Source organism: Lissotriton helveticus, chromosome 10, assembly GCF_964261635.1.
Source record: "Lissotriton helveticus chromosome 10, aLisHel1.1, whole genome shotgun sequence".
In the NCBI taxonomy this organism is placed as follows: Eukaryota; Metazoa; Chordata; class Amphibia; order Caudata; family Salamandridae; genus Lissotriton; species Lissotriton helveticus.
In genome coordinates, this window is record NC_136071.1 from 41734066 (window position 1) to 41758555 (window position 24490).

At 44.2% G+C, this 24490-nt stretch overlaps 1 protein-coding gene across 1 annotated transcript in view; it reads right to left on the reverse strand.

The window, feature by feature from the left end:
- LOC144785017 (scavenger receptor cysteine-rich type 1 protein M130-like) overlaps positions 1–24490 on the reverse strand; it is a 196353-nt gene that overhangs the window by 64521 nt on the left and 107342 nt on the right. The window contains exons 10-12 of the mRNA XM_078664134.1: positions 20882–21190; positions 6576–6890; positions 1776–2087 (exon numbers count right to left, since the gene is read on the reverse strand). Coding sequence (XP_078520260.1) covers positions 1776–2087; positions 6576–6890; positions 20882–21190 — 936 coding nt within the window. The remainder of the gene's footprint in view (positions 1–1775; positions 2088–6575; positions 6891–20881; positions 21191–24490) is intronic.

Sequence of the window (24490 nt, forward strand, 5' to 3'; positions counted from 1 at the left end):
GCAGGACAGGCAGGAGACAATGCCACCAGGGACCCACCTTTCAGGGTATGCGGTGGCTGCATGGCACTGGGGGAGCCCAGCTTGAAGGTGATGGTGGGTGGTGAACTTGTAGATTCCCATCCTCACACCTTGTGCACAGCACAAATGAGACAATTAGACCCACAGGTGGCCTTCGACGTCAATGTGATGCCCAGGTACAGCGTCAGAAAGGATGAGGCATGCACACAGACTGCAGGGGCAGAGGGGCTCCCAGGGGGTGAATACTGCATATTCAGGTGTGGTCAGGGACACACCAGGTAGGTCCCCACAGCAGCACTAAGAGGACAGGTCATGGAGGAGTGTGGCTCACTGATTAGAGCGGCAGACCCTGATGCAGAGGTCTGGCCCGGGACCAGGGTTCAATTCCCGACACGGCAGGGTCCTGAGCCAAAAAATGTCCACGGACTCGATAATTCTTGCCTCGGTGCCTATTCTAATCATGGGGGTCCCACGCTGCAACTCTGGGCAATAGTTGCTTAATCTCCACTACGGCGGCCCACCCGCTGTGGGATGCCTGGCTTTCACCCTGGGGATACCCAGTAGGGGTTATCTCACAGGGAAAAGCCAGGACGGGTTCCCAAGGCAAGCGCCTTGATGCCTTCGGGTGATACGTGCGCTATATAAGTCGCAATACATTTACATAAAAATCAGAGAACATCTATATGTACCTGATTTCTGTCCCTGGGCTGGTACAATCGGTCTATTCTTAGGGATATTGGGCTAAACTGAATTTGTAAGCTCTGTATGGCCATGGGGATAGCTCTGCTGCTTAACCCCCTGGCTGCGGCCGGAATTCTGCGCCTGTGCGGCACATTCTGATCGTGGACGTGGTCATGACGGCTCCAGGCCGTCATCAGCACACGCCCACCGTAACCGATGACGACCGGGAGCCGTCATCAGCACCGAAGGGGTTAAGACCTGAGACGGTGAGTTCTCTGTCACCTCATGTTCCCTCCCTGCCCCTTCCTCAGTCATATTACCTTGCTGAGAATCTGTTGATAAGAGGCTGGACAGCAAAAGTAAATGGAGTTGAAGGCAGGCATGAAAAGGCATTTCTAAAAGACAATTTATGCCATATTGAGGATTTGAACTCTGTAAAATTAGCCAATATATTTGTGTCTGTGCTGAAGAAGCATTTCACGTTGTGCCTTCCCCACCTTCTTAAATATTTGTTGATGATCCTGTGTTTTCTCTCTAAGGTCTGTACAACTCTGAGCTCCCAATCCAATTCAACAATATGCACAGTGGAAAAATGTCATGATATTTCTATCAAGGATGCTCATTATGAACAAATCTACCTTTCCTCCTTAATCTGACAGCTGCCGTTAAAAAGCTAGCTATGCTAAAAATTTCCCAAACGTTATTTAACATTTGTAAATAAATAAACGCCAGCAATCATAAAACCATGTGCCTATCTCTGGTATGGTTTTGTGCTCAGATGCCCGCACTGATGCTTCGCTTAATGTCACGTGGATTAACTAAAGATCACAGGGGCATATTATCAAGACAGGCAATAAAATTATCGCCGCTTTATCGGCAGAAAACTGCAGATAAAGCGGCGATAATGGGGTTGATAATATGATCTATGGAATTCCAATCGAAGCCCATGTTAGATGTCTTCACATGTGATAATGTGCCCCACAGTTTTTATATTCCTTAACTCCTCACGTGCCCACACAACAGGAAGCAGTCCTGGCACTATGCGCGGTAGACGAATGGCATGCATTGCCCCTTACCTGAACACACAATTGCAATGGCTTGCCCGGATGGGCAGGTCCTGTCCTGCGGTGGAGTCGTCAAACACTGCCACGGATGGAGAGAATTTGCTCCACAGTGAAGGTAGTTGGCCCAGATAATATCAGCATCCGAAGCCTTCATGTTGATGGCTGCGATAAACGTTTTGCACCCAAGGGCTTTGCACATCCTGATACCAAATCCATTGTCGTTATCCCAGTGCTGACTGCAAACCGTGCCCCATTTCTCCTGGTACTTCAGCTCGACCCGCCCAGAACACCGATGAGAGCCATTCAGGCGCACTTCAATGGTTTCTGTTCAAAGGAGAAAACAGTGTGTTAGGTTTTAGCCCAAACAGCAAAACTGCCTTATTTCCTCATCTGCACATCTGGCCTTCATCTCAGTTATTATATTGCTAACTCAGTGAATCAGTTCTTCAGCTTTTACATTCCTTCACATGATGTGAATTTGTCCTCCATCCTTTGTTATCATCCTGATTACCGACTAACACCTGCAAGCAACAACCAATGTGGATCAACTGGCTTCTGGTATAGTCTTTGTGGTATTGGTTTGAGTCCCAGAGCGCTTTGCGCTAAGTTAAACCTTCAGTGAAAGAATCAGCACCTCATCAGATGTAAGGCATTTGCTCTGGATCATTTGGCAGCTTGCGCTAGCAGGGTGGGTAGTTTTAAAGCTCTTCCACAGGTAGGTTCTATCATTCAACTAACATTGAAGTCTATGGTCGGTGTTATACTATGGGCCAGGAGATTGCAAGTCTCTGCAAATTTTAAATGTCTTGGGGCCATATGTCGGTAATCTACATTTACCGATTCTAAAATACCGAATTTTACTGGTGAATGGTATGTAGGAAAAAATTCGGTAAATTTGACCTAATCGGTAAGATTCCGTATTTAAGAATCGGTATTTACCTGGAGGCCCATAGGAATGAATGGGAAGCCATTCACTATTACCGATTCGGTAAATACCGAATCGGTAATAGGAAGAACATATTCAAGGGTGGCAGGGTGTCACACTGACACCCTGTTGCACCCCTGAATCGCACATGTGGCACACATACATGCCCCAAGGGCATGTATGTCTGCCCCATGGCACTTTTAAAAAAGCACAAAATTGCTTTTTTAAAGGTTTTCGATATTTACCACCAACTTGTAGTTGGTGGTAAATAACGAATCCTTAAGTCAAAGATGCACTCATTTGAGTGCTCCCTACATTAAGGATTCGGTAATTTACCGATTTGGTATTTTAAGAATTATAAATCAGTACTGGCTCCAATAAATCAGTCCTTTGTCTGAATGTATAGAGTTGTCCACCCAATAAATCATTACTTGCTCCAATAAAGTCAATAAGCCCTTTGATTTAATAGCCTAGCGACTCCTCCTGGTTGAGTACTGATCCAGGGCGCCGGGAAACCCTCTGGGTAGCTGTTGCGCCATAGAAATTCAATAAATAAATACATAAATAAATCAGTCCTTTGTCTGAATGTATAGTGTTGTCCACCCAATAAATCAATCCTCCATGTGAGTACATACTGTCGCTCATTCAATACACCAACCCTTGGTCCGAGTGTACACTGTTACCCACCAATTGAACCAGTCTTTTCTCCACATAGATATTATTCATTACCCACTAAATTAGTCCTTTGTGCGAGTGCAGAGTACTCGCTGTTAGAAAGGCGACCCCAGGAGAGGCAGAAGATGTCTGACTGACCACCCCTAAGTCCACCTCTCCGTCGAGAAGTAGCCGAGCGTTACCGAGAGGCCTCCTGAATGAGGGCCCTCTCCTAGGATCGTACAGCTGAGTGATCACAGCACTACAAACGGACACCACACAGGAGGTCAAGTTCTCAAGCTTTTATAGGTAATGAAGGTTACTGGTTCTTGGCCGTATATACAGGCGAATCGAGGGATCCGTAAAGTCTCGAAAAGGGGGGTAGGTAGCGGGACAGTCTAGCTTCTGGGAAGCAGAAGGGAGACCCTGCGCACAGCTCTCAATCCTCGAGCTGGGGGGTTCCGAGAGGTTCGAGCCGCGGCAGCGCCAGCAGGCTCTCAAGATGGTTCAACAAGGTAGGCCGCGGCAGCGCCAGCAGGCTCTCAAGATGGTTCAGCAAGGTAGGCCGCGGCAGCGCCAGCAGGCTCTCCAGATGGTTCAGCAAGGTAGGCCGCGGCAGCGCCAGCAGGCTCTCGAGATGGTTCAGCAAGGTAGGCCACGGCAGCGCCAGCAGGCTCTCGAGATGGTTCAGCAAGGTAGGCCGCGGCAGCGCCAGCAGGCTCTCAGGAGGACGTCGGGTTACGGGGAGGATGAGTTCGTCTGGTGTCAGCCGTGACAGCGTCAGCAGGGCTTCCAGTCCAGGATACAACTGGCGTCCTACTCCGGGGCTGGCCCAGATATAGGACGGAGGTCCTTTGATGTCCGGACCCTCTCGCCTGGGGGTCAGAGGGGCCGGGATGATGGTGTCCAGACACCCAGCAGGAGGGTGGAGCCAGCGCCCAGGGAGGCCGGAGGGCGATCGATACCAGGCGTCCGGGGATGGCTGGAGGCCATCGAAAACTCCTCTTCCTCCGGGATCTGTCGAGTGGCCACTCGACCACCTGGGTGGATCTTGGTGCCTCGATGTCGGGGCTTCGCCGGGGCCGGGGCCGGGGCCGAGGCCACGTGGTTGTGACGTGGTAGGCCCAAGATGGAGTCGGGCACGGCCTCGTGCTTAGGACGTGATGGGCCTACGCTGGGGTCAGTCCGGTGGTGGGGGACCGGGATGGTAGCCGGACCTATGGTGTTGGGGCGTGCAGGGTTGGGCCGAAGGGGCCGCCCGAGGACCGGTGGAGAGCTGATGTCGTCCTGGGCCCGCCATGCGGGAGGGGTAGGACCACGCCATGAGGCCGGGTCCAACACTCGCCAACCGACAGAGCAAGTCTCCAGGGTGTTTAGTAGTTCTGAGACCTGGTGCCCAAAGCTCTGCTCGAAGCCCACGGATGGAGCTAATAAATGTCAGTGCACCAAATGCGTAGTCTTGACTCCACCTCATGCCTTTTTAATCAACTCTCAGACATACCCTGCCCTTACATCTTTGTTGTCATGGTCAGTGCATGGTCAATCCATCAATGTAACTTTTACAATTCTTTGAGTTACATTAAGGTACAGAAATTCACACAGTTGAGGAGGGGTCTTACCTTGAAAACAAAGGGCCCTATGTACGAGAAGCTAACATAGCACGGTGCCGGAAGTCATTTTGCTGCACCGCGCTGCGTTAGTTTCGAAGCACAGGGATGCAACATATTTACAACAATATGTCTCATCTCTGTGCTTTTCCCTGCGCTGGTGCACAAACTGCTGCCATGCACCGGCTCCCTTGCACCAGGGTGGAAAGATGCCTGCGTCGTGGGGAGATTGTTTTTGTGCAGGAAGGGGCACCTCGATGTACAAAAACAATCACTTGAGGTGATTTGCTCTTCCAATGCCTGCGTAGAATGCAATAATAACACAATAGAGCCACCCAATGATCCCCCAGGGACTGGATATCGTTAATAACAGTAGTAAGATGTCCCTAAAGGAATCATTCATGTAACAGCTTAAATGTTTACCAGTGTCATATCCATGAACACTTAATTTAAGAGAATCACACGAGCTTAATGACAACCACAGTTTATCAAAAAGTAAATTTTAATACATATATATATATATATTGTTTTTTGTCAATTGTTCTCCGGCAACACAAACTACCAATCGTTTCCAGATGGTATTAGGTGGTAGTACATAGAACACCATTCGCATTACACATGGATTTTATAATCGACCATGTTCATGTAGTTATTACACAGACTGATTAAGTCAACAACAAAACACATTTAGATATTCAGGCAAAAACGGTGTTCATGCGTCGACGTTTCGGTCCCCGGTGGTCACATGGATCCTTGGGACCATCTTCAGGACAAAATAATTGCACAATAACATATGTCTCAATTCTCAAATCATTCGCAATGTAAAAACAAGCCAAACGGTCATGTAATATTACTTCACAATGCGACCTCAATAACGGGAAATAACAGAGCTCAACCCGGGACGCCCGACACCACAGTTCTGGCTGGTAGAATGCAGCACGAATTGAAAGAGGAAAAAAACGAGGCAAAATGAAAACATCTCTCTTCCCCTGGGGTGGCGTAGCATTCTGACACATTTCCAGGCTTACGATTGCTCGTAAATCTGGAAATGCATCAGTGGACATGGGTGTTGCGTGGGAACACCCACTGCAACACCCATGTCACGCCCCTATCGCGCAAAGTGTTGCGTGAAAAGGGGCGATATTTACAATCACACATAAAGCCATGCAGGGTGGCTTCACGTGTGCTTGTAAATATCACTCAGCAGGTTGCGCTGCCGATGTGTCACGCAATGTGATGCACCGGCGATGCAAGGGTCTTGTAAATAAGCCCCAGACAGTCTAATGGAATTACTTAGGATAGGTAAAGTGTCTTGGTACTATAGGGTGTGAGCTCTCCATGTGAGTACGTAGGGGCTGATTCACAGAGCTAACTTAAGACAAAATCCTAAACTTACTACTTTTGGTATTCACAGAAGTTAGGATTTTGTCTTAAGTTTGTCTTAAGAGAGACTTAAGACAGACTTAAGGCAGACTTAAGTTAGGATTTTTTCTTAAGTTAGTTCTCAAAAGACTTCTGGGCTGTTATTGCACATGACATGAATTCTAACAGACTACAATATCATGATTGCCTCTTTTTCCCTTGTGCTGTATAACTCTCTAAAGTCGGAAGTCCTGAGACACTTACCTGAGCAGGTAACTGTGGCAGCTCTGGTGGCTTCTCTTTTTACGCTGGTCGTGTTGCAGCCCCAGAGGCTGGACTCGTTGCCTGAGCAGTGGTATGTCTCGCTCAATCGATCGGCCACTTCAAATGTTGTGCTGCTGATGTTGTTGGCCTTGCCGCAGTTCAGCTGCTGGCATGCCACATCAGCATCCTTCTGGTCCCAGCCTATCTCTGAAATCGCCTGATAATGGTACTTGTCGTTGTCTTTCCGCATGTAGTGGACCTGCACTTGGCCGGAACAGGGATTCCCGTTCCCCTTCAGGTACAGCTCCCGGTGTCCTGGTCAAAGAGATGCACATTATAGAACTTGTTTGGCCACAAACCTACAGTTAACAAATGATTATTGTCTGCACCCTTTTTTGTAAGAAAGAACATAGCACAAAGACTGACAAAGCACATTAGGAAACTGTTGTGTACTTCAGGGATTCGGCTTGTGATTATATAGGCTGAGGGGGGATGCGACTGACGCAATTCAAAAGCGGCCACACGTAGGTCATTTTTGACCTATTTGCCCGTAAAGGGGGAGGGTGGTGGAGGGAGGGGAGGGAGCTCAGGGGTGGGAAAACGCACAAATCTTTGGTACTCACTATTTGATCCAGCACAGTGGCACACTGTATAAGTTTAAAAGTATATGGTACACAAAAATAGTAGGTCCTCACATAAGGAAACTGGGGCATTACGATGACATGTAAGATCGCTTCTATTAATATCTGTGGACTCAATTGTGTTACTAAGAGAATGAGGGTGGCAGCCTTGTTAAAATCTTTGAAATTGGATTTGGTATGTCTACAAGAGACACATATAGAAGGTACAAGAGGGTATCTATTGGAACAACTGGGATTTAGAGTATTAGCAAACACTAAACAAGGGACAAAAACAAGGGGGGTTGCAGTCTTGGGCAGAAATAGTGAGATAGTAGTAAGAAGAAAGACAGAGGATCAATGGGGGAGGTGGGTGATTCTTGAAATTTGCTTTAAAGGGGAGACTTTAACTTTAGTTACAGTTTATGGCTCTACTGAGGATGATCCAGATGTCCTACAATATTTAGATATTGAACTAGCTCAATGGCCAGAGCCTATTGTATGCTGCGGGGACTTAAACATACATGTACCAGATAGCTCTTTTTTGCAGGCTGGAGGAAAGTATGGGGGGAGGAAGAAGAAAGTATATAAGGCTCTGGTAGATCTGGTGTCACATAATTCTCTGGAAGACCCTTGGGTCAAGCTGCACCTGCATATAGATGGCAGTACATTTTTTTCAGCCCCACATAAGACTTTGGTTAGGTTGGATTATTTCTTAATTTCTAGAACATTACTACAGGGATCGCAAATGGAGAAGCAGCCTCGGATAGTGTCAGACCATAGTCCACTGATATTAACTTTGAAAATGGGGCAGGAACAAAATACTAGAACACAATGGACTTTTGAAAGAGCTTTACTAATAGATCCCGCCTATAGAGAACATATGGAGAAATGGATTACATTTTTTTGGGAGATTAATAGAGAAACCGCATCACCAGGCGTTGTGTGGGACGCTTTTAAGGCTGGGATAAGGGGAGAGACTACAAGTTTTGTCTTAGCAAAGCAGAAGAAAGAAAGAGCAAGATTAGAGGAAGTAAGACTGATGCTGATAAAAGAGGAAGAAGATTTGGCCTTGGCTATAATACAGAATCGCCCATTAGAAGCATATTTATTTAGAATTATAGCGCTAAAATCAGAAGCCATAGAAGGTATTGCTGAGAAAGCTGCAAAGAATTACCTGACCAAAAAGGAGAATGCATATGAACTAAGTGAAAGGGTAGGGCATTATTTGGCCGTGCGCACTAGACAGAGATTGGCTACCTCAGATATTAAAGAGATTAAGGATCACCAGGGTAATATGGTAGGTGAGACTGAACCGGTTAGAGAAGTATTTAGGAACTACTACACCACCCTGTACACCCCTGAGAAGGAAGAAAGTATTGCTTATATAGCAAGATATCTTAGGGAAATTGATCATCCTAAACTGTCTGAGGAGGGAAGTGAAGATTTAGAAATGACACTACATATAGATGAGTTTAACGCTGCATTGAGTAGTCTACCATCAGGTAAAGCAGCAGGACCGGACCAGATACCGGTGGAGTTTTATAAAGTATTTAAAGGCTCACTGATAACTGATATGTTTAATATCATGGTCATGGCATAAAAGGGAGAGTCGATCCCCCAATCATGGGGGGGGAGCGGACATCATTGTAATTTTGAAAAAGGGGAAGGATCCAAAAGTCACGGGGTCTTACAGACCGATAACATTGATGAACGCTGATGTTAAAGTGTATTCCAAAATTTTAGCCACAAGGTTGTCAGCGGTCATTGAGAGATTGGATTTATCCCCGGTAAAGGGACAACGCAGCATATTAGGACGGTAGTAACTATGTTCGATGCGGCAGGTGTCCTGGGAGACCCTATGGCAGCGCTTTTTTTAGATGCCGAAAAGGCATTTGATAGGGTCTCCTGGGAGTACTTATGGCAAACTATGAGGTGGTGTGGAATAGGAGAAGGATTTATTAGGGCTATACAGGCGCTATATAAGGAGCCTATGGCTAAAATAAGAGTTAACAGAGGGTACTCGGCAGCAGTTAAAATTGGGAGGGGGACGAGACAAGGGTGCCCCTCATCCCCATTGTTGTTTGCACTTTATTTAGAGCCACTACTGCGTAGGCTCGAATTCAACCCACTGATCCCTCCTGTGAGGGTGAATGGATGCGTGGTCAAAACACTGGCCTACGCCGATGATGTGGCAATACTTACCCCAGATCCTCATTTGTCAATTAGTGAAGTGGAAGGTGAAGCTGAGTTGTTTGGACAAATTTCTGGATATAGTCTTAATAGATCAAAGACGCAGATTGTAGAAAATGCACATTCCAGCTGTAATGACCCACGGGTGGTTACCTCTGCAGTTTATTTAGGGGTGGCTATTTCGTCAGATTTAGATAAAGTTGTTGAAAACAATATTGCCCCCCTATTATCAAGGGTTAAATCTGATTTGGAAAGACTAAACAACCTGCACTTATCCTTGGTAGGTACTACTAATGTTATTAAGATGTTAATTCTCCCCAAGTTTCTTTACTTATTTAGAGCTATCCCACTTTTTTTTTAAACTAAATGGTTCAATTCATTAGAGATTATTTTGAATAGATTCATCTGGGCACAGGGTAAGACCAGAAGGGCTTACAGATTTATGGCTTTACCGAGAGAGAGGGGGGTGGGCGGTACCTGATTTTAGAATGTATTATTTTGCGGCTGCCCTACAATATATGCAGGGGTTAATAGGGGGGGTGGCAATGAGCAAAAAGTGACAACCATGTCTACAGAAATCTACGCGGCTGTTTTAGGAGAGGAAGCAGAAAACTGCTTCCTAAACTGCACGGACTATGGGTACTACAAGAGGACCAGATTTAAAACACTTAACGCAGCAGTCAGAATTTGGAATGCTTTTTTAAAAAAGGCAGGAACATTGCGGGGTTGTCAAGGAATTCATGGAACATTGCGGGGTTGTCAAGGAATCTCCGAGACAGGAATTGGAGTTCTTTCTTGGAGGAGCATGATATCATTCTCCTTCAAGAAACTTGGGCAATCAACATGGTACATAGGCTTGGTTACAAGGCGTTTCATTGTGGAGCAATTGCATCAGTAAGAGGTCGACCCTCAGGTGGTCTATTAATTTGGATAAGGATATCCCTGAACGTTGTGATTTCACCCTTGTATTTTGCCTCTAATGATTTGCTTGGGGTCAAGATAGCTACGAAAGACATGGGAGATGTTTACTTGATTAATATTTACAACAGACCAAATCCTCGAAATAAAGAATCAATGGTTGTAGAGCAGCTTAGTTTATATCTGTGTAACTTAGAGCCTGACTCCAAAATAATCATAGGCGGGGATTTCAACTGTCAATTCGAGCCCGTATGTGGGCTGGAAAATCTGGTAGAAAATGAAGACAGGGCTAATGATATCCCTCTCTTAGACAGTGTGAAATCTATAAAAAGTACAGTGGCAGCCATGCAGATTTATGAACTAACTGTATCTAACAATCTAAGGGCATGTAATGGGCGCTTAGCTTCTGACAAGCCAGCTAATTTTACATACAGTAAAGGGTCGTCCAGATCATTGATTGATTTTATGCTGATTACAATCAACCCATGGTATCTGTTGTTAGACTTCAAGGTCGTGATTAGACCAGAGAGTGATCATTTTCCCTTGCAATTGGGGATGTCATCGAAATTATATTTTACATCAAGTAATGAGCCCGAATTTAGCAGGGAGGTGGCTGAGGTTACCGTCTCTAATAATAGGAAAGCAATAAAGTGGCCATATATCCTAGGAAAAGAAGATACGCTTTTGGGTATTTATAATACCTTCTCAGATATCATCCCCCTATATGATAACGCGAGGCTGGGATCTCATGACGTTCTCAAAATGCATTGTCACTTAGTAGAGTCACTAATCCCCCATCTGAGTAAAACTTGTTGTAAAGATAAAAAATATAATGTAAGACGGCAGCTGGAATTAGAGACACCTTGGTTTAACAAACAGTGTCGCTTAGCCAAAAATAACTTAATTATTGCCGTGAAAACCAAGGACCAGTTGAGGGTTAGAGAGTATAGACATGAATACAAAAGACTCCTTTATAATGCAAAAAGGGAATGGGATGATTCAATCTGGGAGGATCTTTTAGATGCTGCTAGGAAACATGACCAATGTACCTTTTGGAGCCTGATAGCTAAAAATAACAAAACAGGTAGCTCCAATAGGGATTTATTCCTAGATGAAAAAACTTGGTTTGATCATTTTGTAAAATTATATGATTCGGCTGAGGTGACCGCAGAGTACAACTATTTTGGATTGATTCCCCAGTGTACCAATCTGCTTAAATTTAGCATGGAGGAAACATTGGGTGCTATAAAAGCGATCAAGGCGGGCAAGGCACCAGGCCCGGACAAATTACCCGGGGACTTATTTACTCACAATATTGATGTATGGTGCCCCTACATACATTTTTTGTGTAATTCTATCTTGTTGGGAACCCCGATCCCCGAATCATGGAAGGGGGCAGAAATAGTTACCATCTACAAAAAAGGGGATCGTTATAACCCATGTAATTACAGACCAATTAGTTTAATTGATATCTTACAAAAAAATTTTGCCAGACATATTTTAAATCGTCTTTTAATTTGGATAGAGGAATTTAAAATCCTCTCAAAATATCAAGCAGGTTTTAGAGTTAAGACAAGTACTGTGGACTAGGTGTACAGGTTTATGTGTATCTGCTGGAAATACATCCAACTAAAGAAGTCCAGCATATACGTAGCGTTTGTAGATTTACGCTCAGCGTTTGATCTTGTCCCTCGTTCCCTATTATGGGATACTTTAATGAAGATGGGCGTCCCTGATGAATTGCTGGTTAACCTTATAAAGCTTCATACTGATAATTTTGCTAAAGTAAGGTGGGGAAGAAATGGCGAACTTACCCAAGCCATACCAGTGAAACGGGGTGTAAGACAAGGGTGCGTGCTGGACCCGACCCTTTTTTCACTTTTTGTAAATGATATCCCCCCATACTTGGCACAATGCAAACATGATTCCCCTAAATTGGGTAATGAGGCCATCACAGCATTGTTATTCGCGGATGACACCATTTTAATATCACAAACACCGAAAGGCTTGCAAAATCTAATAAATCAATTTCATAGCTATTGCGAGTTAAAGGGGTTAGAAATCAACTCATCTAAAACCAAATATATGGCCATTAACCCCCCTAAAACCTTCAAAAAGAATCTGGTTCTAAATAACACTAAATTGGAGTACATGGAATTTTTTGATTATCTGGGCATCAGACTTGATAGCAAAATGTCTTGGATACATCAAATAGAAAAAAGTAGGCTAACACTTAAGCACAACTCCCTCCCTATTTTAAAAACTCACGGAGGGAGTACTTCAAAAGCTATAACTCCTGCGATTGAAGTGTTTAAAGCCAAAGCGCAATCTGCAGCCTTGTATGGGGCCGAGATTTGGGGGCCTCATTCAAAGCAAAAATTTTCCACCGATGAGAATGCGTTCTTTAGACGCTTACTAAAATTATCAGTAAGAACGCCTCTAGTGCCTGTCTATATAGACATTAATCTAAAACGCACAGACCACTTGTGTTGGTTGAGGCCATTGATTTATTGGGTAAGAATATGGTCTACCCCGGAACTCGTTGACTACAGAGCAGGCCTGCTGGAAATCAGGGAACTGGACACTTTTAATTCAATTAAGTGGTTGAAGCATATATCTACTTGGTTTATAAAAATAGGCCTTTCAAACTTCTGGAACACCCCGGATACGTCAATTACCTCGTTAGTTACTTGTAAGGAACTTGTAAAATCTGCTTATTGGAACTATGTGAATATTAACGTATACGAACGTGCTACTGGTTCCCTAACTCACAAGTTTCTGCAATTCAAGGATACCCCTCTATTTGAACAGTTTACGGATGTTGTCGAACCACCCTTGGCCAAAACCGTATATCTACATTATAGATATGGGGTTTTACAGATAAATGCCAATACTTGTCGATGGGGAAATTCCAAAAGAACCGACCCCCTTTGAAAATTGTGTGACTTAAATCAAAAAGAAGACGAGGCTCACATTCTCTTTTTTTGCCCGTTGTATAAATCACAGCGCATGAAATGGATCAGACCCCTTTGTAATAATTTGGGTACACGTTCGCACAAAGAGGCAGAGAGGATACTTAGATCCTCAACCACTAGGCTGATAACATTCGGAGTGAGCAGGTACCTCCTTAATGTCTGCTTGATTAGAAAGAAAATAGGAATGAAAACCTAGAATTTTAGTGTTTTTAAATCTGGCTTTTTTAATCTTTTGATTATTTATAACTGTATTAACTTGTTTTTATCATGGTCTTGTATTATATGGAAGAAAGGTAGATTGTATTTGAACAAATAATGTACTGCCCCAAAAATTGTAATTGATTTATGATGATGGTTAGGGTTTCGTATACATGGCACTTTTTTCACCTATTTGTATTGTGAATGTTTTGGTTAGATTTTAACATATGACTATGTGTGTATTTTTTTTATTTGATGGCTTAATGACAAATTGTCGAATAAAAGCTTTACTACTACTAAAAAAAAAAAAAAAAAAAAGGCAGGTCTTGGAAGATTTAATAGATATACTAGGCTATATAAGAATAGGTCATTCCCTGCGGCAGTTTTTGCTGACGGTACAATGGCTAGGTGGGCTGAACGAGGAATAGTACAGATTGGGGATTTGAGGGACACGGAAGAGATAGTACAGTTTGCAGACCTTACGGCGAAATATGATATTGATAGGAGGTCGTTTTTTAAATACCTGCAGGTTAGGAGCTTTTTGAGTAATAAACAAGGAGGACCCGCAGGGTATCAAAGAAACGAAATTATGGAGAAAATACAGGTCTCTGCAGACTGTACAATTAGGAGTTTGTATGCATGTTTGGTGAAAGGGAAAGCAGATGATATGGAAAAGTACTGTAACAAATGGGTAGATAAATTGAGCATTCCGAATGAAATATTCCAGGAGTCACTTGAACTGGCTCGTATGGTACTGTGTTCTGCTCCCCTTCAATCCCAGCACTACAAAACACTGTACTTATTATATTTTACCCCAGCGAGAATAGCTAAATGGGGAGGCACTACTGGTATTACCTGTCCGAGGTGCAACTTCCTTGAGGCAGATATTGTTCATGTTTTTGCTACCGGCCCACAATTGCATACCTTGATTGGAAACATAGAACGTTTCTTAAATGGATCATTGGATATTCAAATAACCCTCACGCCCTCACTGTTGTTGTTGGGGATAGACCCAGATTGGGGAAATGCGCAGAGAGAATGTATCTTTGTGGCCGCTGCAGTATACAGATTGACTATAGCCAGAGCATGGCTCGATAAAAATCCACCTGCCATGCAAAATTGGTTGGCTAATTTACTAGCGGCTTATAATTTGGAAAAATCTATATATGCTCGGAAAGGGATAAGGGGTAAAATGAGAGGATTGAGAATTTGGGAACCTATATCTAGATGGAAAGAGAATATGGGTTCACATTAAGATTAAGATTCTTATTGTAATGTAGAGTTAAAAGATGTACTGTATATATATAATAGACTGATTTTTTAATTTTTTTGTTTTTCATTTACATATGATTGACATGAAATGTTTAATTGTACAATGTGCAATGTGCAAAGTGTGGAAAAAATAAAATATATTTAAAAAAAATTTAAAAAAAGGAAACTGTTGTGTACTGGAGGATAGGTAATGGTATGCGAGGTTAGCTACCAGCCTTTTTAATTCGACAGTTCACACTTATAAATTAGGAATAAAAGGTTGCGAATAGGTGTGCCTGTTGATTTTAATCACACTATATTGTCACTAGCAGTTCCTACGGTTCTGCTTTAGTGCACTCACACTTTTCTTTTGGGTTCTGTTTGGACACATTTTTTCTTCTTTTGAATTGAATGACGACCAGTGATGAGAAAAGTGGCCCAGTCTGGTGAGAGTTTGCCAGTTACCCCGAGGGTGGTGTTCCCGTAAGGTGTCATTCTTTTCGCCACACATTTTTCTGACAGATGATTTCTTTCTCTGCAGAATTTGCTTTGACACATTTTCAGTTAATTGTTTGGTGTTCGCACTGTGTAGACGGAATTGTTCTGTCTTTGTGTGGTGTTCCGTGCGATTGTCATTAGATGGTAATCAATATACCAACTTTTCTTCCCCGTGGTTTATAAAAAGATTTTTTTCAAAAAACTGCTGGACGCATTGCAGTAGATATCCACTAAAATATGAAAGCTAGGAGGGTACTGCCTAGGAAAACATTGATACAATATTGATCTGTTGCTAGGCAACAGACATAATTTGCATCCATAAGACAGGGTTTTATTGATATTGATGTGTACTGGAGGAAGCCAAACAGCTCAAACTATCTCATGGTGGCCAAGACCAACGCGAGAAGACACCAGAGAGCATTCCAGTGTCTCAGTTGACCAAGGCCCATGGAGGACAACTAGAGGCAGCAGCTGGTTCCCCTGGAAGGCCCACTAGAATTCATGGCACTGCCACAGTGGAGAGGTGTGGTGCAGCGGCAAGGGCAACTGACTTCAGAGCACAGGGTTCACGGTTCAATCCCTGGCTCCGGCGGCAGCTCAGCTCAGCACCATGTGACTCTGGGCAAAAGCTCACTTAGGGCCAGATGTAGGTCGCCCAATACCGGTCGGTAACGGCCGAAATTACCGAATTTCGGCCGTTACCGACCAGTATTAGGCTACTGAGATGTAGGTGGCCTAAATTGCAAATTCGGATTCCTTAAAATACCGAATCGGTAAATTACTGAATTTGCAATGTAGGGAGCACTCAAATGAGTGCTTTTCCCATTTTTGGATTCGTTATTTACCACTAACTAAAAGTTGTGTGATCAGGGAGCAAAGGGTATGTGATATTACTTCTGGTACCCCTGGCATTTTGATGAATTGATGGTCATGGCAGGACCTTGTCTCCAACGTTCCATCAGGAGACAGAGACCGGCAGAGACAGGGGATGCTATGCCCAGCAACCGGACCAGCCATTTTACCTTGGCTGCCAGGGCCCAGGACCGACCTGCCTCCTTCCCTTTTTGGAACCTGGATATAGAGTGAGGGCCTAATTACGAGTTTGGCAGACAGGGTTAATCCGTCACAACGGGGTGCATAGCCCGCCTGCCAAATGACATCTATTATATACTATGGAACTTGTAATACGGCAGACAGAATGTCCGTCGTGCTTGTAACTGAGTATCCAATTCACCAAAATCCAATTAAGGCCCTGGATCTTAGCTTTCTTCCATCTAAGTCTTATCAGGTGTCCTACACTATACATTATTTAATCCAGAACTCTGGAGCATATTACCAAGCAATAGCGATAATTATCGCTATTGCTTGGTTAGAGACAACATTTTACCGCTGAGCTGCGGCGATTTGTACCGCAGATAAACGTCCGCAATGCATGAATATCGCTGAAAAGTCAGCGATATTCATGCATTACCGAGCTAATGCTCTTAGCCATGTTATTCACCTACCATTGGATAACATGGCTAAGAACTGCTCAGGGCAGGTGTTAGCTTCTGGAGATATTTGCGCTTAGCGCGAATATCTCCAAAAGTTGGTAATAGGAGATAGCGATGTTAGCGACTGTTTCCAGTCGCTAACATCTTGGCACGCCCACTTTGCATGTCATTAGTGATAAATATCACTGACATGCAAAGTGGGGCCCAAGATGGTCGCTATCTCCTACTAGCTGTCGCTAACTGGTGTTAGCGACAGCTAGGTAATAGGGAGATAATTTTATCTCCGCTTTCTTGGCTTTTAAATCCAAAAAAGCGGAGATAAACCCCCTTGATAATATGTCCCTCTGTTCTCCCTGGAATATGGTCTGTTTTTCCCCATTTATATCTTGTGGTGCATAACAGTTTCTCTCCCCCTCACCGGCTCAACCATTTCTTCTAAATGTCCAGATCTACGAATTTGAACAATCTAACTTAATATGTGCACTGGGCTGGACTGGAAAGTAGAGCAACCCGACAGTGCCATAAAGGCTAAGCAGTCACTGAGCTACTGAGAGGTCAGTGAGTGGGACATATTTTTGGCTACTTGTGACACTGTTTTATGGTCTGGAGGGCAATTTTTAATGTTGATTTCCCTGATAGTACCACAAACATTGCCCGCAGCACGCACATATGCAATTTTTAGTGTCCCATACCTCGCAAAAAACACATATACAGCATGTCTTTACAAGTTCAACACTGATCCAATTTGCTAATGGGGACCACTCTTTTAGCTGTCCGATTTGCTAATGCGCTGCACTTTTATTTTGGCACCCGGGCCCATTTTCGGTGCCTGTCCAACAACCCTGTATGCGCTTTCATGTTGCTGTGCCTGAATGTGATCGGAATGGCGTGCTTCTACTGTACCACTACAAATGACCACCTAACAGCCAGCATCTCTTCAGCCAGCCAAGCAGCTGCAAGAGCCAGGGCATCCAGGAGCATACAGCCAATCAGCAGCAGCACTTTCAGCAGGTTCAAGAACCAAGTAGCAGCATCTATCCAATAATCACCATCAGCAGAACAAGCATTCAAAGGTACCCGGGAAAAACGGGCCAACCAGACACCCGTGTATGCATGCAAAGACACCTGGAACCATCTACTCAATGAGGGTCCACTGTTTACATGCAAAGACACATGGAAACATCTAGCCAATCAGGAACCACTGTATGCAACCAAAGTCACATGGAAAGATCTAGACAATCAGGGACCACTGTACGTTTGCAAAGACACGTGGAAAGAGCTAGACAATCGGTGACCATAGTATGCATCCAAAGTCACATGGAAAGATCTAGACAATCAGGGACCACTGTATGCATGGAAAGACACATGGAAAGATCTAGACAATCAGAGACCACTCTATGCATCCAAATACACATGAAAAGATCTAGACAATCAGGGACCACTCTATGCATCCAAAGACACATGGAAAGATCTACACAATCAGGGACCACTGATTGCATGCACAGACACATGGAAAGATCTAGACAGTCAGGGACCACTGTATGCATGCAAAGAAACATGGAAAGATCTAGACTATCAGGGACCACTGTACGTTTGCAAAGACACGTGGAACGATCTAGACAATTGGTGACCATAGTATGCATCCAAAGTCACATGGAAAGATCTAGACAATCAGGGACCACTGTATGCATGCAAAGACACATGGAAAGATCTAGACAATCAGGGACCACTGCATGCATCCAAAGACACATGGAAAGATCTACACAATCAGGGACCACTGTATGCATGCAAAGACACATGGAAAGATCTACACAATCAGGGACCACTGTACGTATGCAGAGAGACATGGAAACATCAAGCCAATAAGAGCCCAATGTACACAGATGAAGACACCCAGAGGCATCGGGGAAATCAGGGACTACTGTACGTATGCACAGACACATGAAAAGTTCTAGAAAATCAAGTACCACTGTATGCATGCAAAGACCCCTGGAACCATCTACCCAATGAGGGAGCACTGTTTACATGCAAAGACACATGGAAACATCTAGTCAATCAGGAACCACTGACTGAATGCAAAGACACTGGAAACATCTAGCCAGTAAGACAACAATGTACACATATGAAGACACCCAGGAGCATCGGTGTAATCAGAGACCACTTTATGCATGCAAAGACACATGAAAAGATCTAGACAATCAGTGACCACATTTTGCATCCAAAGACATATGGAAAGATCTAGAAAATCAGGGATGACGGTATGCGTCCAACGTCACATGGAAATATCTAGACAATCAGGGACCACTGTATGCATCCAAAGTAACATGGAAAGATCTAGACAATCAGGGACCACAGTATGCATTCAAGGTCACATGGAACGATCTAGACAATCAGGAACTGCTGTGTGCATCCAAAGTCACATGGAAAGATCTAGACAATCAGGGACCACTGTATGTATTCAAAGACACATGGAAAGGTCTAGACAATCAGGGACCACGGTATGCACCCAAAGACACATGGAAAGATCTAGACAATCAGGGACCACTGTATGCATGCAAAGACACATGGAAAGATCTAGACAATCAGGGACCACTGTATGTATCCAAAGATACATGGAAAGATCTAGACAATCAGGGACCACTGTATGCATGCAAAGACACATGGAAAGATCTAGACAATCAGAGACCATAGTATGTATCCAAAGTCCCATGGAATAATATAGAAAATCAGTGACCACTGTATGCATCCAAAGTCACATGGAAAGATCTAGCCAATCAGGGACCACTGTGTGCATGCAGAGACACATGGAAACATCAATCCAATAAGAGACCAATGTACTCAGATGAAGACACCCAGGAGCATCGGGGTAATCAGGGCCCACCGTATGCATGCAAAGTCACATGGAAAGATCTAGACAGTCAGGGACCACTGTATGCATGCAAAGACACATGGAAATATCTAGACAGTCAGGGACCACTGTATGCATCCAAAGACACCTGGAAAGATCTACCAATCAGGGACCACTGTATGCATGCAAAGACACATGGAAAGATCTACACAATCAGGGACTACTGTATGCATCCAAAGACACATGGAAAGATCTACCAATCAGGGACCACTGTATGCATGCAAAGACACATGAAAAGATCTACCAATCAGGGACCACTTTATGCATGCAAAGACACATGGAAAGATCTAGACAATCAGGGACCACTTTATGCATCCAAAAAACTCATGGAAAGATCTAGCCAATCAGGGACCACCATATGCATGCAAAGACACATGGAACAATCGAGCTAATTAGCTGCAGCACTTCTAGCAGGTGCAAGAGCAAAGCAGCATCTATCCAATAATCATCATCAGCAAAACAAGCATGCGAAGGCCCCCAAGAGAATCGGGACAATCAGGGACAACGGTACGCATGCAAAGATGCCTAAACCATCTAGCCAATCAGGGACCACTGTACGTATATGAAGGCACCCAGGAGCATCGGGCCAATTAATTCACATCATCAAAATGCAATTCACAAACCTATAGCTGGAGGCTTTTGCCTCGACCTCTTCTATCTTTTATTTGCAAAGATCTCCACAAAGGTGGGGAGATCTCCTCACACGTTGGAATACTTTGTAGTAGTAAATGTGGAAGAAGGTAGTGGAGTGGCGGGAAAATGGGGAGTTAAATACTACTAGAATGGAGGCCTTTAGGAACATTGAAGGAGGGGGTTGAGAGGGACATCCATACACACCTACTAAAGAGTAGGACAATTAAAATTCACAAACTACACATCTAAAGTTACTATAGCCCTAAAGTTGTCAAAACAGGCTAAAATGTACTCTAAGCCTTGGAGTAAGTTGTGAACATCTATGGCCAACCACTAGTCTTGGAACACACTTCTTTTAAAAATAATGGAGACAAGGAATTAAAATGACACCCTTAAGTAACTATTATTAAACAAAGTAAATTGGATTGATACTTAAAATTAAATATTGTTGCAGTGTGCTTTTTTGCTTCAATGTTAAAGGTAAGACTGGGTTGCTTATTTTATTGCCCCCACTGTCCCACAAATTGTCCGCTTCTTTGTTTCTAGCGGCCATTTTGTGAAGCCCAGCAAAGAGAGAACACAGCGCCTGACCTCGCTCTTGAGGTCACAGCTTGCGAGTTACCTGAACAAGTCATGGCGGCTGCCATTTTCGTGCTGCAGTATGCCTTTGTGATGGCCTCCACCTCACACCCAGCGTTGTACGCGCCATCTTTGCACTTCACTTCGTTGACCCACTCGTTGACGTCAGATCCCGCCTTCTCTCCTGGGTACATATTAACCATGGACCCGCACTTCAGCTTAGCGCAGACAAACCCGCCATTGACCTGCCACCATGGGCTGCGGCAGACTTTCCGCCAGCGATGTTGGAAGAGCACCTCCACCATCCCAGCGCAGGGGCTGCGCCCGTTGACCAACCGGTACTCAACACTCCCTTAAACAGCACAACATGAAACAAGAGAGAGAAAGAGTTTTAAGTGATGGACAAAGTGTGGCTGCAGAGGAACACTCTGTTGAGCATGTCAGCTGCCTCAAATACTGGGTCACATCAGAAAGTACACATTTTCATACCTCAAATGGAAACTCAACCAGGATCTCTTGCCCGAGAATGCCGCCAACCTACCCGGTTAGGGACCCGTACTGAGACTACACCCTCAGCTTGGTTCACACACAGCCAGTCAGTGAACAAACCTCTGGAGTGGAAAAGGATCCCTTTCTTAAAAATAAATCATAAATCTACCCCTGGAGTTGATGCCCAAAACCTTCCACAATTACTGGTTTCCAGATGTACTTCTGGAAAACTTTGTGAATTTCCATTGGTGACTATTCCGATGCATTTCTGCAGCTGCAGTTAGGCTCAGCGAACAGCTGTGCATAGGGAAAGTAATTCTGTTTTCTTCCTGGGCAACATATTATTCCTTGTAGAGGAATGTACCCCCCCCCATGCCACCCATTTAAAAGGGCTCCATTCTCCTTCCCTTCTTACCCTGTGAAAGGATTTACTCTTGCTTTCCTCAGGAACAAATCTTGTACATTTTCCAGGGTAGGAATGGGTCAGAGAGAAAGTTCTAAAATGAAAGTGGTAAGTTTTTGGGGATGCACACATTTTAAATGCATTCAAACCATGGCCCACCTACACCTGTCCACAGTGGTGGAGGAAGCCAGATGAAAAACTTTGAAAAGAGTAAAGACAACTTTTGAGCATTTAAAAGTGGTTTCAGGCTACTTGCATGTGGCACTAAGATTATACCCATGACTAGGGCTGTGAATTGGGCCATTGGTTTTTTTCAGCTCCATTAAGAGGCCACTGCTTTCAGTGTAGTCTGTTTAAGTTATCCCCTCCCCTCTGTCGGAGGCACCCCTTGTATAGGCAACACTTGTATTTTTATGCTGTCATTAAAAGGGCTGATGAGCAACAATTAACTCCAAACAGTATTGGCTGCTGTTTTTTTCAGCTTCTCTGTTTCCCTAGGAAGTCCTCTGTGAGAAGCCTATTGATTTACTCCTGTAAATGTACACCTGTGTAAATCTACATGTGAAAATGTACTTACACTTTCTTGTAAATGTACTCCTTTTGGCTAGTCACCATTTCCAGGTGTAAATTTACTACAAAGTGTAGGCTTACATGCCTCAACCCCCATAAAACAGGAGTTGGAGCAAACTTTATGAGTATAAATCTACTACAGTCAAAAAAAGTACCCAAAACACTCCAGCTTAGACCTGGAGTAAGTCCAGCGCCACAAGGTCAACCACAGGTCCTGAAACACCCTTCCATAGAAAATGGAGGACAGGACTTACAATAGAACCCTGGAGAAAATAATGTTAAAATACATTTTATTTTGATTTTTGAAAGATATATATTCTCAGCTGATGTATACGTACCACTGTTTTGGTTCTTTTTGGATGCAGTAACTATGGAAGTGCAGTTTGAGAATGGAAACCGTCTTACTCTTTAATGGGTGGGCGTCTGTTCCTTCCTAAACTCCTTCTTAATCCTACATACACCCCTTCTCTGTCAGTAGAAAGTATTCCACTTTCCAGCCAGTCCCAATGGTCTCCCCCACATTAACTACTAAGTAGTAAACTTACATGTGTGAGGATCTCCCCACAGAAAACATAGACAAGGGGGAGGTGGAGATTTCTACTCACGTTTGTGAATTGCATTTTGCCTTAAGTAAGTAGCACTACTGTAGTATTATTTTACCAAAATGCTTTGACTTTACCATGTGGACATACTGATTTTCCTAGCATTTGTTTTTTTCTCTTTAATTTTTAATTTCTTTTTTTTACAAGTAAAAGCAGGGCTTTTCTGCTTCATGACTGCTAAACAGGTCCAGTCACGCGGGAAACATCGTTAACAACGCGGTCACCACACCGCAATGCTGTTACAATGCGGTCATTGTAACCACGCTATGCCATTACAACGCAAGTCTTTACATCGACTTGCGCTAGATGGCGTGCTAACATTACAAATAGTGTAGTTTACTATCCCAACACCTTCCCTACTGTTAAGTGGACTGGAGTTGGAATAGGAAATTACACTTTTCTAATGTTAGCATGCCATCTAGCGCAAGTCGATGTAAAGACTTGCGTTGTAATGGCATAGCGTGGTAACATCGCAGTCGTTGTAACGACTGCGATGTAACGGCCCGCGTTGTAATAACTAGCGTTCTTCTGTCATACATCCAGTCACGCAATTCCTCTTCTGCCTGTAATAGGGAAGAGCTGTTAAGCGCCGGGAAACGGCATTGATAGCGCAGTCGGAATCACATGTGCCATAAGACGCATATGCTTTTACCACACATATTCGTTTACCATGCATGCCTTTACAGTGATTTCTGTAGTAAAGGCAGTAAAGACATATGTGTGGTAAAGAAAGTCAGTGCTCTAGACTTGGAGCAAATGGGTGGGGCTGGGAGGTGTTGGACTTCCTGCTCAGACTTCCTGCTTCCTTACTTTCTTCCTGCCTGCGGTTTGGTGAGTAGCTTTTTGGCCAGGTTTTGGGTCGGGGTAGTTTTCAAGGCTGGGCCAGGTTTTAGGGCTCAGGGTGGGGGGTTGGGGTAGTTTTTATGGCTGGGGGCTGATTTTAGGGCTCACGGCGGGGGGCTGGGGTTGGGTTCAGTTTTTAAGGCTGGGGGCCGGTTTTAGGGCTTAGGGTGGGGGGCTGGAGTGGTTTAAGGGTTGGGGTCATGGTAGTTTTAAGGGCTGGGAGCTGGATTTTAGGGCTAAGAGCAGGAGGCTGGGATGTAACCTTTACCACTCATTTACCTTTACCAATCATACTTTTACAACGAAATTCACTGTAAAGGCATGCGTAGTAAAGACATGCATGGTAAAGACACGCTTGTGGTAAAGACCACATTGTTAAGGCATGCAAAGTAATTGCTCTGTCATGCAACCTTAAGCTCCACATCAGAGACTTGGTAGAGGAGAGTGAGTGTGCATGCTACTAGGAGCACTTTGGCAGACCTTCCTCTTAGCTGTTTGTGAGTGAGCGAGGTTGCTATCTTTAGTTCCCTTCATGCACCTCGCCGCCCAGTTATTGGAGTAGGGAGCTCTCTGGGGTGGCTGGAGGAAGACCGCAGAGGAACATCACCTCCACTCCGTGGACGTGCTAAGTGGAGCAGGGGGATATGCTTGATTGAACAGGTTATAGCTTACGTCCTACTTTGAAAGGTGGTTTGTATGCTGGTCATCTGCTTCTGTCTTTTGGCCTCTCAATCTAATGCATTTG